Source organism: Microplitis demolitor, chromosome 5 (genome assembly GCF_026212275.2).
Source record: "Microplitis demolitor isolate Queensland-Clemson2020A chromosome 5, iyMicDemo2.1a, whole genome shotgun sequence".
NCBI lineage: Eukaryota > Metazoa > Arthropoda > Insecta > Hymenoptera > Braconidae > Microplitis > Microplitis demolitor.
In genome coordinates, this window is record NC_068549.1 from 23089599 (window position 1) to 23105873 (window position 16275).

A 16275-nucleotide genomic window follows, 5' to 3' on the forward strand; every position below is an offset into this window, starting at 1 on the left:
AAAATAATTAATTGTGTATTTATACTGGGATAAATAAAAAGGATATTAGTGAGATGATCGGCTGAAGATTATTTCTACCCTAAAGTCAAGGGGATGGATATAGAAACAGATATAAACTTATTTAACAAATATTTTTGGTAAAACAAGGAATATTGTCGGGAATTGCTCTGAGTGGATAGTCAGATGAAGAGTAGTTAGTAAATTCACGCCTGTTACAAATAACGCCTCGCATTATGAGAGTTTGTTTGTTCCTGATGATGTTTTCTATTAGGAAGAAATTCAGAACGCTTAGAAAAAAAAACATTTTTTGAATAGTCAACGTCGAGCAGATACGGGTAAATGACGAGGTCTACGTATTTTTCGGAGAATAGCGCGAAATTTTTCCCTTATTCGGAATATCTCAACAAGATATCAACGTTTTTTGTTCTTTATGATGTACTTTAGTAAAAAAGGCTATAAAAAGTCCCGGGAATAATTTATTTTTCAAATTCAGACCCATATGAGTGTTGGTGAACATGAGTGAACATGGGTGAGGATGACACTTTCTATAAAGAGTGGCCCGTAACTTTGCTCCTGTTGGGAATAACCCATCACAACATAAACGTTTTTTGTTCATTATGATGTCCTCTAGTAGGAAAAGCCAAAAAAAGTCCGGGAATAATTTATTTTTCAAATTCAGACCCATATGACGGTTGGTGAACATGAGTGAACATGAGTGAGGATGACACTTTCTATAAAGAGTAGCCCGTAACTTTGCTCCTGTTGGAAATAACCCAGCACAATAAAAACGTTTTTTGTTCATTATGATGTCCTCTAGTAGGAAAAGCCATAAAACGTCCTGGGAATAATTTATTTTTTGTGTTGAGACCCATATTAGAATTGGATGGAGATGATTGTCCATGCCGAAAGGCGCCTAACTTTTTTTCTGTTGGGAATAACCCAGCACAATAAAAACGTTTTTTGTTCATTCTGATGTTTTTTAGTAGAAAAGACCTTAGATAGTCCTGGAAATAAATTTTTTCATGCCTTATGGCTTTACATCAGGGTGAGTATCAGGGAAGATCTATGAGTCGACTCCTGCCAATATATTTCTATGAAAATTAGCTCGTATTTTATCTTCTATTTAAAATTTTCTTTCATCGTCTCTTATATTACAGTTTTATGATTGGAAACTTTGTTAAAATTCATTGTCATCCCACTTAAAAACTTATTTAGCGTCCAGAATTTCCTTGATGCATCACTTTCACTCTTTCGCATCTGATATATATAACAATTAATGATTACTCAAAAAAATCACTTACCCACACACCATTAGAAGCTTTTGTCAGAATCTCCATCATAACCGAGCCGCATGACACCTTCGGAACCACTCACTCACTTTGTTTTCACTTTTTAATTAATTTTTTACTTTTAAGACACAAGAATTTCACAATAATACCTGCTCCGGCATCATCTTGATACTTCTTCGAGCACGAAATTTAAAACTGTGAAACCCGCACTGACCAGTAGGCGACTCTGCCGTCTAATTTCCCCGAGAACTTGCAACTATCGCCACCTATGACTTGAAACTCGAATAAAAAAAAATACGTTATCAGCGCAAGTAGGCAGCGAAAAAAAAACTATTATTTAGCATTTACTGAAATAGTAATTTATTTATAATCGCTTTAATTGTACAGTTTTCGACTAAATGTGTCCAGCGTTTCATAGCTGGTGAATTAAATAAATTAATTTTTAAAAATATTATAAACTAGTAGTGATAATTAATTAGAAAAATAATTTTCCCGCCCGGTAAGTCAAACGTAACCTAAAAAATTAATTCTTATCACAATTTCATTCAATTAATTTATTTTATTAATTAAACATTTACTTTTTTTTGAATTTTCAAATTTCCTTGTATTTAAATGAGTCAGTACTTAAATTATTTAAATTATTTCCAGACATGGAGTCGCTAAAAATTTATTCGGACGCGTTAGAAGTAGCGGGAAAGATGATTGACAAGCATGTGATGATTGACAACAATTACCCGTCATTAATAAATTTAATGAGGTACTCGGTGCAAGGTGGGCCGACAGTAAGTGGCCTGGACGACTACGACTACCCGAATTTAAGCAACAGCGCGTTGAACATCAGCAGCCTTAACCAGATAAAAGTCCACAGCAAAGTCCCGCTGCCTTCAGAAGTTATGGAGCACTTCAGTCACATGCAGTGTCACTGCATGATGGGTTTGTTTACTGAAATATCAAAGGCCTGGCTGACAATAGACAGTGACATTTACGTCTGGTCGTACGAGAATGAGTCGGACGTCGCGTACTTCGATGGTCTGAACGAGACGATCATCAGTGTGGGTTTGGTTAAACCTAAACCTGGAATTTTTCAGAACTACGTCAAGTATTTACTGGTGCTGACAACAACTGTCGAGATCACGGTCCTGGGTGTCACTTTGATGGACACGAACGACGGCACGCAGGGAGAAATCCAGCTGGTGCCGGAGCCGATATTCACGGTGACCACTGACGGGGTCGCTGTCACCACGATAGCAAACACCAGCAGCGGGAGAATTTTTCTGGGTGGTCGAAATGGAAGTCTGTATGAAATTCACTACCAGGCGGAGAGCAGCTGGTTCGGGAAACGATGCAAGAAAATAAATCACTCGGAAGGGCCTCTGTCGTTTTTGGTGCCCTCTTTTGTGACGGTTGCGCTATCAGAGGAGGAAGCTATCGTCCAGATAAGTGTCGATGACTCGAGAAATATTCTATACACACTCGGAGACAAGGGAACCATCACCGTCTGGGACATTGACGCTGGCGGAGCTTCGAAAATAACGTCTCTGTCCCAGTCGTCGCTTGTCCAGAACACTGTCCACGTGGTAAAGACACTTGACAGCAATAATTTCCGACCGCTGGTCAGTATTTCAGCGATTACTGAGTCTGAGTCTGTTCATGTTAATTTGGTGGCTGTCGCTGCTACCGGCACGAGGTTTTACTTCACTTGTACATCAGTCACCAATCCTGGAACGCGTCCTCAGTGTCTGCAACTGGTTCATGTCCGTCTGCCACCGGGTTACGCAGCAAATGCTCCAGTGATGAGACCGAGGAAGGTTCAGATGGCGCATTATAAAAAAGGAACTTTAATTTTAGTCTGCGGTGGTGAGGTAGAGACCGCTTGGTGTCTCAGCAATGACGCTTATCCTTTTACGAACTATCTAGCTGAGACCCAGAGTATTTTGCCATTTGACAGTCCAGCCTGGGCGATGGCGGAAATTCCTGGTGAACCTGCGATTCATATTGACAAGCAGTTGGGTCTTCAAACAGACCCACCGCTTTTAGTTCGTCAGCACATGGAACCACCGAGAAAATTCATCTTCCTCACGGCCCAGGGAGCTGTTATCCTGGTCCAGCTGCGTCCCGTGGACATTCTTCGTCAACTGCTGCTCGAACAACGAGGCCCAGACACTGAACTTGTGCGTGATTACTTCTTGAGCCAGAATCCAGAGCAGGCATGTGCTACTTGTTTAATTCTAGCGACGCTAGAGAGCACCCAGAATGCTCAGTTATCCGAGTGGGCGACCAGAGCGTTTTTCTTATACGGAAGTCAACGTAATGTGAACCAGCACCTGGATCTCCATGGATTCAATGTCTGTTCATCAACACCTAGGGTCGGAAACTTTGATATTCGTCATCAGGAGTTTTCAGCAAAGCACGAAGGACTTTATTTGTACATCGGAAGAATTTTGAGACCTATCTGGAGCATCAGATGCATTAAAATCGACACCAGCAACTGCAACAAAACGCAAATAACCAGCAGCATATCATCGATCCAAGTTGGCTGGATACTAGGACACCTTCAGGCGCTGAGAGCATTTTTGAATAAAAACACCCATATCTCCAAGCATCAGAGTATCTCGAGAAACATCACCGAAGGGTTCGATGGCTCGCTGGCTCAGTATCAGGAGCCGATGGTCGAGGAAAGAAATTCTCTTGACGCATTAAAAATATTCATAGCCCACGCTTGTGAAGTTCTCGGTCTCTGGAAGATCCTCTGCGAGAACCAACTGCACAACATCGTCAGCTCCCTCTCCAAGGACCAGATCAATCAGTTCTCGACTGCGACCTTCCGTGACTTGATTCTCATTGGCCACGAAATATCTTCTCTGCTGATTCTCCATCTGATCGACAGCTACCTCGGCGACAACGCATCAATCGACACAGTCAGCGCAAAGTTACGGGAAGTTTGTCCCAATCTGTACAAAAGCGAAGACGCCGTTTGCTCAAAAGCCAATGAAATAATACTTAAAGCCAAAAGCTGCAGCAATCCTGAGGAAAAAGAGTCTTATCTCCAGTCAGCCTTAAAATTGTGCAAAACAGTCGCGCCGAGACTTAATTTGTCAGCCGTGTGCCAGCAGTTTGTTGCCTGTCACTTTTACGGCGGTGTTCTGGAGCTTTGCCTCTGCTGTGCTGAGAAGAGTGACCCCAACAACGCGGCGCTTCATTACTACAAAAATAATAAACCGCCAGAAGATCAAGAAGGTTTCCTGGCTTACTCAAGACGTCAAGATATTTACAAAGAAATAAATGTCATGCTGGATTGTCTCTACAATCAGAGTATTTCAAATCCCTTGACTCCGACAGTTCCCAGTAAACCTGGACCGCCAACTTATAATTCAACAGCTGCTGTTGCTCCTGCTAAGCAAATTGTAAGTCCGCTACTCAATTTACTAGCTTATTTACTTACTTAATAATTATTATTATTTTTCCAGCTGCACGAAATAATTGACGACGCGCTTCACAGTCCCTGCGAAGTTCTCCACGAGTCAGTCTACAACTGGATGAAAGACAAAGGCATGGACGGAGAACTAGTTGCTCTAGCGGCGCCATCACTCGAAGCCTACTTGATCCGGAACAACAATCCCGAGTTGCTCTGGCAGTATTACGAGCGGAATAAGAACCACGCAGCTGCTGCCCAGATCTTGGACTCTCTTGCGACCAAGCCAGACCCCGAAGTATCTCTGGCTCAGAGAGTAAAGTATCTCGCTCGCGCTGTTGTCTGTATGCGCAGTGACCAAGCCGGCTACGCACCTTACCTCGGTGTATTTTTACGCGAACTCGAAGACAAGGTCGAGGTAGCACGTATCCAACAGCAAATACTTACGACGATAACGAACCAGCAACGCTTGTACGATCCGATGACCATAAAAGACGCCAGGCTGCGTTTGAACTCCTCCCTGCTGGACATCACCCAACTCTACGAAGACTACGCGGACCCGCTCCAGCTCTGGGAGTGCAAGCTTGCGATAATTCATTGCTCCGGTCACCAAGACGCGATGCTAGTCCAGGGAATCTGGAGCAACATCATCGACAACGAGCTGAAAAACGCCTACGCCCAGTCTCCAGAGGACAAGATGACCGTGGTGATGAGCAAGATAAAAATCCTCGGACAAGAGTACTCAGGAACTCCCAACTGCTTCCCTCTGGACTTCCTGATAAAAGAGCTGGAGATTCGCGCCTGCAGGCTGGGAGTCTCCAACACCGAGGTGATCACCGGGTTCCTGCAGCTCAACGTCGCTGTCGAAGACCTCCTGGACATCTACGACAAATTGAACAGCGGAAACAACCGGATCTGGCTGAACGAAGGCAACGAGTTCCATCTGATCGAGTCAACCGCGAACCTCGTTACTTATTTCACAACGAACACCAACATCGGCAATAGTTTCGTACGCAGAAAAGTCATTACCAAGTGCCAGGACATTATTTCAAAATGTCTTACCACATTGTTCAGTAAACCCAACAGTGACGAACTAATTTCCAGACTCCGGTCCATTCAAAGTGTTCTCAATAGACTTTAAAATTAAATTCAAACTCAAACTCAATATTTTTTTCCTAATTCTTTATTTAAAAAAAATAAAAAAAGAAATGAACTTGCTACTGAGATGATTATTTTAAAAGTGTACAGTTTTTGATAAATCATTTATTATTTTATATCTGTCGAATAAAATTGCTGATAATTAATTTTCAACTTTTATTTATTTATTTAATGGGATCGTTTAAATAAATTTTACCAGCCGGCAGTCGTCATTTAGTTCACTAGCTTTGTTATTTAATTAATCGGATACAATATTGTTGTTATTATTATTCATATTTACGACTGCCAGGTTTTAATAACGGAAACCGGTCATATCCCCTTCCTATAGATGTGATGTTGATCGTTCCCCACTTGCCTACTTCTCCCAGACATTCTGACCACTTAATAATCATCTTAGTCTTTATTAATGCGTGAGTATAAACGTATACTTATATTTATAATAAGAGAAAATATACAAATTTATATAGGATTTCAAGTGGCCTGATAGCTTCTGCTGATATGACTGCAGGTCACCGTTAATAACTGGTGATACTGATACTCCGATATTGATATATCATTTATATACTTTTCACTTGTTATCCTTTTTTTTTTTTTTTTTTTTTTTTTTTTTATTATTTATTTCATGTCGTTTAATTTATTCGCCGCGTATTTATCTATTTATAAATATGATTATTGAGTATTTTTTTGTTTGATTTTTTCGTTAGCAGTGTAATGAATTAACTTTTTTTTAAATATGAATTTTCACCTCATCTTTATTATTTACGTAAGTTTTAATTTTTTAATCAATTATTTTGAAATTTTGATTTATCGATAATTTAAGTTTTTTACTCGTATTTACATATAGTTAATTTGTAACTAGGACTAATTATATTTTTTTTTTATTTTAATCATTAATTAATCATTTAGATAATTTATTTATATATATATATATTTTTTTTTTTAATTAAAAACTAAGTGAAATTTAAAAGTTAATTTTAAAAAAATGAAAATTATGACTGAACTATCAAAGATATCGAAAAAATGTATATAGACAAATTGATAGATTATTAAATTCTCTACAGAAAAGGTCTTATGATATTTTTACGTATATCTAATTACTCTGATGCAATTGCAAGTTAAAGTAATAAAAAGTTTTAATATATTTTTTATAAATTAATTGATCTCTTATTTATTTTCTCTATAACTTCAAAACTACTTGAGATACGTTGATAAGTCTCAGGACCTTTTTTGTAGCAAATTAAATTTCCTACAATTTTTGTCTGAACGATTTTTTTCCAAAATCTGTAATTTCGCTCCAAATTCAATTTCACTTAAATTTCACTCCAATAAAAATGGTTAATTTTTATTTAATTAGAGTTAAGTCTGATGTTATTAAAAATAATAAACAATTCTAATTGTTCATTAAATCAAAAAATTTTTTTTATTTTAAGAAATGAAATAATTTTTCAGTCCCATAGAAAAAACTAAAAATAATCTCAATTCTAGTTTTTTCTAAATAAAGAAAAGTAAAAATAAAAAAATATATATATTTGTATATTTTATAATTTATAGAGCGGTTGGCCTTGTGAAAAATTTCCCATCACCGAAAATAAAAAAAAAATAAAAGCGTTATTTCCACTCGGTTTATTCAGTTAAACATTAATGATCTCTGTACGTAATAGCTAATAAAGTAACAAATAGTTACAAAAATTACGAAATAAAAAGAAAAATAATAATAAAACCCATCAAGGATAATAATCCAACCACGAGACCGATGAATAATTATAATTAAATTCTATAATTACATATTTTCCCGCTTATCTGATTCAAAAATGACCTGCCGCTACTTCATTGTTATTAAAAATCTATTTATTTTTTAATTAATCAGATTCTGCTGAAGGAAATTAAAGCTTTTCCAGAAAAACGTGAGTTATATAATGAAGAGACCTTATTGACTAATTCAAATAATTCACGTATTTTGAATCAACGTAATCTTCATAGCAGCTGTAAGTCCTGAGTTTATTTTTCAGATCAGCAAAAAACTGAGTCTAAAAGAAATAAATTTTTTAACAGCATCAAGATTAAAAGATTCAGACAAAATATCATTTCCTAATGAGGATTCGGGTACTGACATAATATATAATTACACACCAGTATCAGCACCAGCACCCAGTTGCTTCAATGCAACATTCTGTGAGCACGTATCAAATTATCCAAAAGATTTTGTAAAAGTAACTCTGAGAAATAGAAACGATTTGAGACATTTAGCTTTCGTTGATGATGTAAAATTACAAATGACTATTTTATCAATTAATATCATTAATAATTAATTAAATAAATATATATATTTATTTATACAGTATCAGTCTACTGAAATCGACCAACGAATTGACGCCAGTGATGATGACACTCTCTGTCAAACTCATGTGAGTTTCAGATAATTATTTATTAAAAGCCTTCATGAGTTCGTAGCTCATTAAACAATTTTCAAAATTTTCCTCTCGGTTTTTTAAAAATTGATTTTTTTTTTTTATGATAAAGTCATTCATTTCATATTTGTAAATAATTTTACTCCTAATTGATAAGGAATATATAAGTAATTTTTGACAGTTAAGTCATTGAATATTTATAAAAATCGGAGAATATCGTCTGAGAATGCCCGTAATTATAAACTATTAATTAAAATTAATTAGCGTTATTAATAAATTAATTAATTACAGGAAACTGTAGTATTTCCAAAGACAGCTGAAAATAAAAAAAAAGAATGGCTGTTTGTCGTCAACGAAGATGATTTTCCTCAGGGCGTTCGTATTGAAAAGTGCATGTAAGTTTTTGAAAAAACCCAGAGCCTGAGAAATTAATTTATTTAAATAAAATAAACTGTAGGACTGAGAACAGCAGCTGCAAATTGATAGAAGGATTCGCTGACGGATACGCGACAACTTGCAAGCAAAAGTATATTTATCGTCAGCTGGCGGCGATAAAACCTGACGGAGCCATCGGATCTGATTTATTTCGGTTTCCATCCAGTTGTTGCTGCCACGTAAAATTCGTCGGCTTGCCGATGCAGAGAATCGGTTTCTCTAGAATTGATAACAATTAAAATAAATAATAATAATTATAATTATAAATAAGAAAATTCATCACACGTCCAACCATTTCCTCTACTCACGTCCAGCGATCATAAGGAAAAAGGAAATGACGTCGGGTTTTATAATTAGCGAGTAATTAAAATAAGTTGTCATTTAAAATATTAATTATTATTGTTTTTTAAATTTTAATAAAGTTATAATTAAGATTACAAAATTTTTTTTAATTCTCAGTACTAAAATATAAAATTTTTTTATGATTTTTAAAATTGACATTAAACTAATTATTTAAATATTTACACTGTGGGATTTAATGAAAACGATAAAATTATTCTTATTATTAATTATTATTTATTTAAATTAACGGACTGGACTATCTTCGCGGTCAGTTTTTTTTCTTTTCCCTTTTTCGATTCTCGAAATCGTGGACATGCCGTCAATAAACTTTGTTGTGAACAAAACATTTGCGTTGTTAAACATTCCGTCTTTGAGAGAGACGATAATGAACTGAGAATTATTAAAGTGTTTTTTCAGCATCGTACCGACATTCTGAGTGTGGGATAGATCCAGCGCGGCGTCAACTTCGTCAAGAATATAAAGTGGCGCGGGTTTGTACCTCAGCATCGCGAGAATCAGCGACAGGGCGACCAGAGACCTTTGTCCGCCTGACAACTCACCCAGGGACTCCTTCCAGACGTTGGAAAATCCAACTTTTACTTCCAGACCCGAGAGAACGTTCTTATCAGGAAGAGTTTGGAGCTTCGCGTTGGCCCCAGGCAACAGGCTGCTGAATATCGAGCCGAAGTCTTTGTTTATCTGCTCCCAGGCGTTCATGAGAGTCTTCTTCTTCTGCTCCTCCAGCTCCTGGACTGTGTACAAAATATTTTTCTTGTCATTTTCAACAGTGGTACGCCTGGCTATCGTGTCTTTGTAGCGTTCCTCTTCCGAGGCCAGCAGGTTCATCGCCCGGGTGTTGACAGAGCGACTCAGCGTCTCTCTACTCTCTTTGAGATGATTCAATTTGGCCATCAAGTGATCGGGATTCTGAGCTTCAAAATCGTACATATTACCAGCGACTCCAAAGTACTTTTTGTCCTGCTCAATCCAAGGGTTGTTGCGCACCAACTCTTTGACGCGCTGCTGGCACTCGCTGGCATTGCTCTTGATAGTCGCGATCTCATGATTCAGTTTCTTTATATCAAGCTCGTAATCACGACTCTGCTTAATGATGTCCTCCTTCTTGGCAATCAGCTTCTGGATTTCTTTGTTGTGTTGATTGATCAGGGACTTGTGTCTTTTAACTTTTTCCTGCTTCTCCGCAATGTCGTCATGTAGCTTCTGTAGCTCTTCCAGGTCTATGGCATGCTGCTTCTCCAGCTCCGCCAGCGTATTTTGAGACTTTTTGATCTGCTCTTCATCATTAGCAATAGTCTTTTTATCCTCCTGGATCTGGAGCTCCAAAATCTGGGCATCGCTTTCGTACTTCTCCCACTCCCTCTTACTATCTTTGGCCTTCTTCTGCAGCTTTTCCAGCTGCGCCTTGGCCTCCTTCAGCTGTTGCTCTTGTATACTAGCCGAGTTCTTGATCTGCTTCTCCAACTCCTTAGCCCACACGGAATTTTTATTCTTCGACTGCACAGCGGCTTTTATTTTGTTCTCAAACTCCTGGATCTTCTCAGTAAGCTGTTTAACTTCCTCACCCAGTTGGTAGTGCTGAGTAACCTCCAAAATTTTTTTAGCCGCCTTTACTTCGTGATCCTTGAGAGTAAACTCGCCTTTTATTTTATTCCATCGCTCGGCAGTTGGTGAAATCTTCCTAATTTCCTGTTCCGCAGTCCTCATCGCTTGCTCTTTGACCTCCAGCTGATCCAACAGCACCTTGTAATCACTAACTTTAGTCAATATAGACCCCGCTGAAGCCGGAGCACCACCAGAAAGTGTTCCCGAAGGATCGCAGACGTCTCCCTCCATCGTGACGCATTTCCTCATTATTTTTCCATCAAAGGCGACTTTCTTAGCGACTGACAGATCCTTGCAAATAAACACACTGCCAAAAATAAAAGCCATGGCTGGTGATAGTTCATTTGGGTACTCGATCAAGGACAGAGCAGTCCTGACATTCTCACGGCCGACCAACTGCTCAGCGCGTTTGACAGTCGCGTCATCGATTCGCTGCCCACTTATTTTATTAAGCGGAATAATTGTGACACGCTGCTGTAATTTTCCACGTTGCAGCAGAGCTTTGCTGGTCTTCTCGGTGTCGACAATGACATTGTAGAGTTTACCACCCGCAGCAACTTCTAGCGCGTAGGCAGCATTCCTGTCCTTTAAACTAAACAACGTGCACACCAGTCCTTTGACGGACTTGCGATTGAAATTCGGCTCAGGATCTGAGTACTCGAACCGCAGCTGGGGATGGCGGGCCAAAAAATTATCAATCTGATCATTGATACCCCTTAGATCTTGATTCAACTGCTGTCGCTGTTGTTGCAGAGTCTCAAGGCTGCCTTCCACATAATTTATACTCTTCAACTTATTCTCTAGATCCTTCAAATGCTTCTCTTTCTCCTTCAACTCGCGGGTAATTTGAGCGTGATCAGTGTCAGTGGTCTTCAAGTCGCGCTGCTTGATCTTCAGCTGCTCACGATCGTGTTTAATCGCCATCTCAGCCTGAGCTATTTCTGTCTCAGCAAGTGAGATCGCTTGCTTGGCGTCCATCAGCTGCTGGCTCAGGGTCGCGTTCTCCCCGTTCTCGTTCTCCAGCAACCCAGTACTAATTTTCTGATACTTATCCTGTGCAGCAACAACTGCCGCAGCGTCTTCTTTCTCCGCCTCACGCAATTTATTAAACTTATCACCAAATTCCTCCAGCTGCTTTTGCCTCTGCTCCGAACCCTGGATATCATCCTCCAAATTCTTCTTCAACTGCTCAATTTCCTTTATCTCACTCTTGATTCTCTCCTTGTCACTGTTTACTTTAGCCGCCAACTTCATTTCCGTTTTCTCAACAGCCTTGAGCTCGTGCTCCATCGTCTCCAGCTTATCGCTTTTGTCTTTCTCCATTTTTTGAATCAGCTCCTGGACATCACTTTCTATTTTCTCAACCTCTTCCTTGCCATTCTCGATGGCCAGCTGCTTGGCTTCGATATTAGCCTTCGCTTCATTCAATTCAGCATTAGTTTTCTCGCTGGTCTTCGAAGCCGAGTAATATTTCCAAGCAGTCACCACCTTCTTGCAGTGATCCAGCTCACGCTCTACCCGCTGGAACTCCAAGTACTGAGTCCTCTCTTCGCGCAGTTTAGTCAACCGCGGATATATTTCTTCCTCCAGAATCCCATTTATTTCTTTCAACTTCGTTTTCTTTTTCTCCATCAATTTCATCGCCGACTCCTTCTTTTCTTCGTACATTCTCGTACCCGCAGCTTCCTCGATCATCGACAAAATCTCCATCGGCTTCATATTCAGTACCTTGGTGATACGACCCTGCATTATAAGAAAATGGGGATTGTTTACATTGAGCTGGACTGAACAGAACATATCCTGGACCCGTTGGTTCGTTACGTTGGTTCCATTCAACAAGTACTTGTTTTTTCCATCGATTACTACTTGCCGCGTCACTGCAATCTCGTCATAACTCTCGTAGCCTAACGGCGATGCTTTTTTATTTGAGTTGTCAAACGTTATCGTAACAACGGCCTTTTTAATCCCAGCTTGCCCGGATTTGTAGACCAGTTCCTGGAGTGATGTTGCTCTGACCTGTCAATAATTATAGTAAATAATTGCTGACACTTAAAATAATTAAACAAATTAATATGTTACCTGTCCTAGAGCTGAAATACCCAGTACAAAACAAATAGCGTCCAAAATATTTGATTTTCCACTACCGTTTAACCCAGTGATGGCATTGAACTCTTTATCAAAACCAGTTATTTCGATTCTTTTCCCGTAGGATTTGAACCCGTCGAGCACTAATGACTTTATATACATTTTTAATCATTTATTAGTATATTTTATAATTATAATTGTTTGATCATCTGATTGTTTACTTTTGTCAGCGCGAAGATTTGGCGGTCAATTTTTGAGGTTAGAAACCGACGGTTATGAAAATGAAAATTTCAAATTTATGGTAAATACGCAAGTCAAATTAATTATTCTTTTGAATTAATTATTTTAAAAAATAGAAAATTAATTATTTTTAAATTATAGTATTTAAAAATTAATTTTCTATAATTAATCATTTAATTAATTAAATTTTTTTTTACTTACGTCAGATTATAAATTTTAAGTTTTGAAATTGCCGCGAATTTTTAATTTATGCGCGCGCTCTTGCGCGGCTAATGGTCTGTTCGGATTCTCAGCTCGGCGTTTGCAATCGTAGCCTGTCTCCAATCTGTCTCATAGTGACTGCATGATCCCATGCGCAAAATTAATTATTTATGGAATCTAACTACTAGATTAATTATTAAAAATGAGCATTACTGTTAATAATTATTATATTTTATTCAACTCATGAAACATTTAAAATTTTCAAAAGAAAAGTACATAAATTTTTTTTTGATTAATTTATTATTGAGTTTTATTATCATTCATAATATAAAAATTTATTAGATTCATTCAAGATAATTCTTTATATAATTATATAGATCGATATATATATTTTATATATATATTTATATTATAAACTATCACTATAACAAGAAAAAATTATTAGCGCCTTTAAAATAAATCTATTATTATAATCATTGCCATTTGTACTTCAACAACAATTGCATTGATTTAAATACGCAGTAGTATGACTATCTATTTAAATATAATTATAATCTTCAATTATATCTACCAGATTATCAGTAAATACTTCAATTGCTCAGTAATATTTTTTAAAAATAATTATAAAGGCTATTGTAGCTCAAGTAATTGCGATAACTATTTCTACTTAATATCATTTTATAAAATTAGTCAGTAGTTATAATTTATTGCTTTATAATTATTTAACTTTATCTTAAAAAAAAGATGCCTCGGATTTATTTGTGAGACAAATAATTTAAAAAATATTAAACGTTTAAGAAGAGAAATAGGTTTGAGATACGAAGGAATAAACAAAATTATTTTCAGACGAAGCAGTCATGAGTTATCCTGCCTACGGCATGGAATTTTTTTTTGAGGTGATTCGTCTCTCCCCACTACCACTGGCTTATTTTTCAATATTTTTTTATGAAAATTTAGCAGAATATTCTTGAAATAATGCTTAATAATGTCACAAATTTAAAAAATTTTAATAACAAATTTACTATGAAAAAAAAATCACAAAAATATCCTCTGTTTTTTGTATCTCAGACCTGTTTCTCCCATAAGTTCTACTGAATTATCAAGCGGAAAAAAAAACCTTAACTAATTATTAAATAATTAAAATCCAGACTTATTCTTCTGCTACCCGAGCCGCTACTTCAGGCATTGAACAGTTTTAAGTAAAAATAAAATAAAAAATGTAATTTTCAGTCGTGACTCTTCAAACTCGAGCATCAGTCGAAGAAATCGGCTCGTCGATATTCATAGCAGCAATTCCATCAAGAACTTCGTCTTCTTTGCTCATCAATTGTTTGCCATCGTCGATAATTGCTGATGCAGAACTGTCATGAGACTCAATCATTCTGGCTTGCAATCCACTGGAAGTGACATTGTTTATTTTTATTTGGGAAAAATAAGAAACAGGATTCCCTAAGAGATTACTCTTCTTGTCAGCATCCCCATTGCTAAAAATTCTTGAGCGTCTCTTGAGGAACATGAGCTTCTTAAAATTCGGTACCTTGTAGGTCTTGATAACTTTAGCATCTCCATTGACGTAAGTTATTATTTTAATTTCTTCATGGTCGTCATCTTTGTAGTCACCACCAGAAGACTCCTTGTCGATACTCATAGCAGCGAATCCCCGTAGAAGCTGAACTTCGCTTATTTTTTGTTGCAAACAACTGGCAGTTCGTTTGACAATTCGGCCACCGCTTACTGATAATTCCGAATTGCTGTCATTACTTTTACCATCTTTTCCAAGCAATCGCCCCTTACGCTGCTCGTCTATTTTAATTGTTATTTTTTTAAATTTCCCGCAACCTTCGACATTGCAGTTGGATAAATTATCACATACTTTAGCATGATAAAAACGAAGAGCAAATAAATTTTTACACAGCTCGCAAGATTCCCGTAAATATATTCTCCGAAAAAATGGAACATTGCATTGTTTACTGTGGGCCAGTAATGATTTTAATGAATCGCATTTATCAACAGGACAATTTGATTCGCTACAGCCCATTGCGTGGGTTAAAACATTGTTACAGTTTTCCAAATGCTTGTTACGCTCTTCAGATGTTTGGTATTGATTTAAATTAACCCACGAAAAAGTACTCGCCATTGAACTCATTTTTATTTAATTTCTGCAATTAATTTTTAATTACAATAATTATTGATTTCACTATTTAGGAGGTTATTATTTAATTACTTACCTCGATTATTTATCGCTACTTTTTTAGACTTCCAAGTGCGTAAATATAATAAATCTTTTTTTTTTGTCTGTTTACTTTTTTATTTAGAATAACAAAGGACTGAATTGTACTGGAGGCAGAAAAAATTACGCAGCGAACGGTAAACAGTACGCAAGTTAAACCTAAAATTATATGTATGTATGTATATATATATATATATATATATATATATATTTGTATGTACTGTAGTTACACCAACAGCTCGAGATGCTGAGATGACTATAGATTTTAGTTATTATTATGGCGGGTAGAGGTCGTCTACCCTCCATAGTTATTACAGTCAAATTATGAAGCAGCAGACTTAAGAAAATTTTGAAATTATATTTTTAAAAATTAAATTTTTAAAAATTCATATACTCATTTTTGAACTATCTAAACGTGCATTTTTTTATTTTTATTTAATAAAGTTTTAAAAATTGTCAGATGACCACTAACTTTACTGTCATGAATTATGATACTGGTCGAAGTTGGCTGACTTCTAATAATTTTTTGAATATCAAAACGATCAGTCATAAAAAATAACATTTTTTAAAATTTCACTTGTAGTTCTTTTAATTTTCTACATGTGCATATCTTTAGTTCTTTTTTTTGTAATTCATTTGTTGTAAAAAAAAATCCAATGTTGATTGTCTGATGAGTGTGAATGTAGCAGACAGCAAACAAATTTAAAATTATAAATAAACAGAATAAATAATTAATAAAATAAAATTTTTAAAAAATGCACATTTAGAAAATTTAAAAATTCATAAGTGCATGTTTTATAAATATTATTTTTCTAATTAATTACTCTATTATAATTTTAAATTTGTCTGCTA

The 16275-nt window shown here is 36.6% G+C and overlaps 4 protein-coding genes across 4 annotated transcripts; 2 read left to right on the forward strand and 2 right to left on the reverse strand.

Moving 5' to 3' along the window:
• Positions 1-1596: 1596 nt before the first annotated feature.
• On the forward strand, positions 1597-6427 carry LOC103570782 (nuclear pore complex protein Nup155). Its single transcript, XM_008548642.2, has 3 exons — positions 1597-1788; positions 1938-4693; positions 4757-6427. The coding sequence occupies exons 2-3, from the start codon at positions 1940-1942 to the stop codon at positions 5840-5842; spliced, it is 3840 nt and encodes a 1279-aa protein (XP_008546864.1). The 5' UTR covers positions 1597-1788; positions 1938-1939; the 3' UTR covers positions 5843-6427.
• A 40-nt stretch (positions 6428-6467) lies between these two features.
• On the forward strand, positions 6468-9069 carry LOC103570846 (protein spaetzle). The gene is made up of 6 exons (XM_053739085.1): positions 6468-6622; positions 7727-7844; positions 7912-8120; positions 8199-8264; positions 8559-8662; positions 8725-9069. Exons 1-6 carry the CDS (start codon positions 6593-6595, stop codon positions 8939-8941), a joined length of 744 nt encoding a protein of 247 aa, XP_053595060.1. The 5' UTR covers positions 6468-6592; the 3' UTR covers positions 8942-9069.
• A 129-nt stretch (positions 9070-9198) lies between these two features.
• On the reverse strand, positions 9199-13013 carry LOC103570781 (structural maintenance of chromosomes protein 2). The gene is made up of 2 exons (XM_008548641.2): positions 12747-13013; positions 9199-12683 (listed from the first exon to the last, which is right to left on the reverse strand). The coding sequence occupies exons 1-2, from the start codon at positions 12912-12914 to the stop codon at positions 9288-9290; spliced, it is 3564 nt and encodes a 1187-aa protein (XP_008546863.1). The 5' UTR covers positions 12915-13013; the 3' UTR covers positions 9199-9287.
• Positions 13014-13538: 525 nt separating this feature from the next.
• On the reverse strand, positions 13539-15586 carry LOC103570780 (uncharacterized). Its single transcript, XM_008548640.2, has 2 exons — positions 15422-15586; positions 13539-15352 (listed from the first exon to the last, which is right to left on the reverse strand). Exon 2 carries the CDS (start codon positions 15337-15339, stop codon positions 14434-14436), a length of 906 nt encoding a protein of 301 aa, XP_008546862.1. The 5' UTR covers positions 15340-15352; positions 15422-15586; the 3' UTR covers positions 13539-14433.
• Positions 15587-16275: the final 689 nt, after the last annotated feature.

What these genes read in the sequence shown, in the direction of transcription:
- LOC103570782 (XM_008548642.2), top strand. Translation starts at nt 1,940, where the DNA reads ATGGAGTCGCTAAAAATTTATTCGGACGCGTTAGAAGTAGCGGGAAAG. An exon ending in TTGCTCCTGCTAAGCAAATT is followed by an intron (nt 4,694 to 4,756) that starts GTAAGTCCGCTA and finishes TTATTTTTCCAG; the next exon opens with CTGCACGAAATAATTGACGA.
- LOC103570781 (XM_008548641.2), bottom strand. Translation starts at nt 12,914, where the DNA reads ATGTATATAAAGTCATTAGTGCTCGACGGGTTCAAATCCTACGGGAAA. An exon ending in GTATTTCAGCTCTAGGACAG is followed by an intron (nt 12,684 to 12,746) that starts GTAACATATTAA and finishes AATTATTGACAG; the next exon opens with GTCAGAGCAACATCACTCCA.
- LOC103570780 (XM_008548640.2), bottom strand. Translation starts at nt 15,339, where the DNA reads ATGAGTTCAATGGCGAGTACTTTTTCGTGGGTTAATTTAAATCAATAC.
- LOC103570846 (XM_053739085.1), top strand. Translation starts at nt 6,593, where the DNA reads ATGAATTTTCACCTCATCTTTATTATTTAC. An exon ending in ACGTAATCTTCATAGCAGCT is followed by an intron (nt 7,845 to 7,911) that starts GTAAGTCCTGAG and finishes ATTTTTTAACAG; the next exon opens with CATCAAGATTAAAAGATTCA. An exon ending in GTTCGTATTGAAAAGTGCAT is followed by an intron (nt 8,663 to 8,724) that starts GTAAGTTTTTGA and finishes AATAAACTGTAG; the next exon opens with GACTGAGAACAGCAGCTGCA.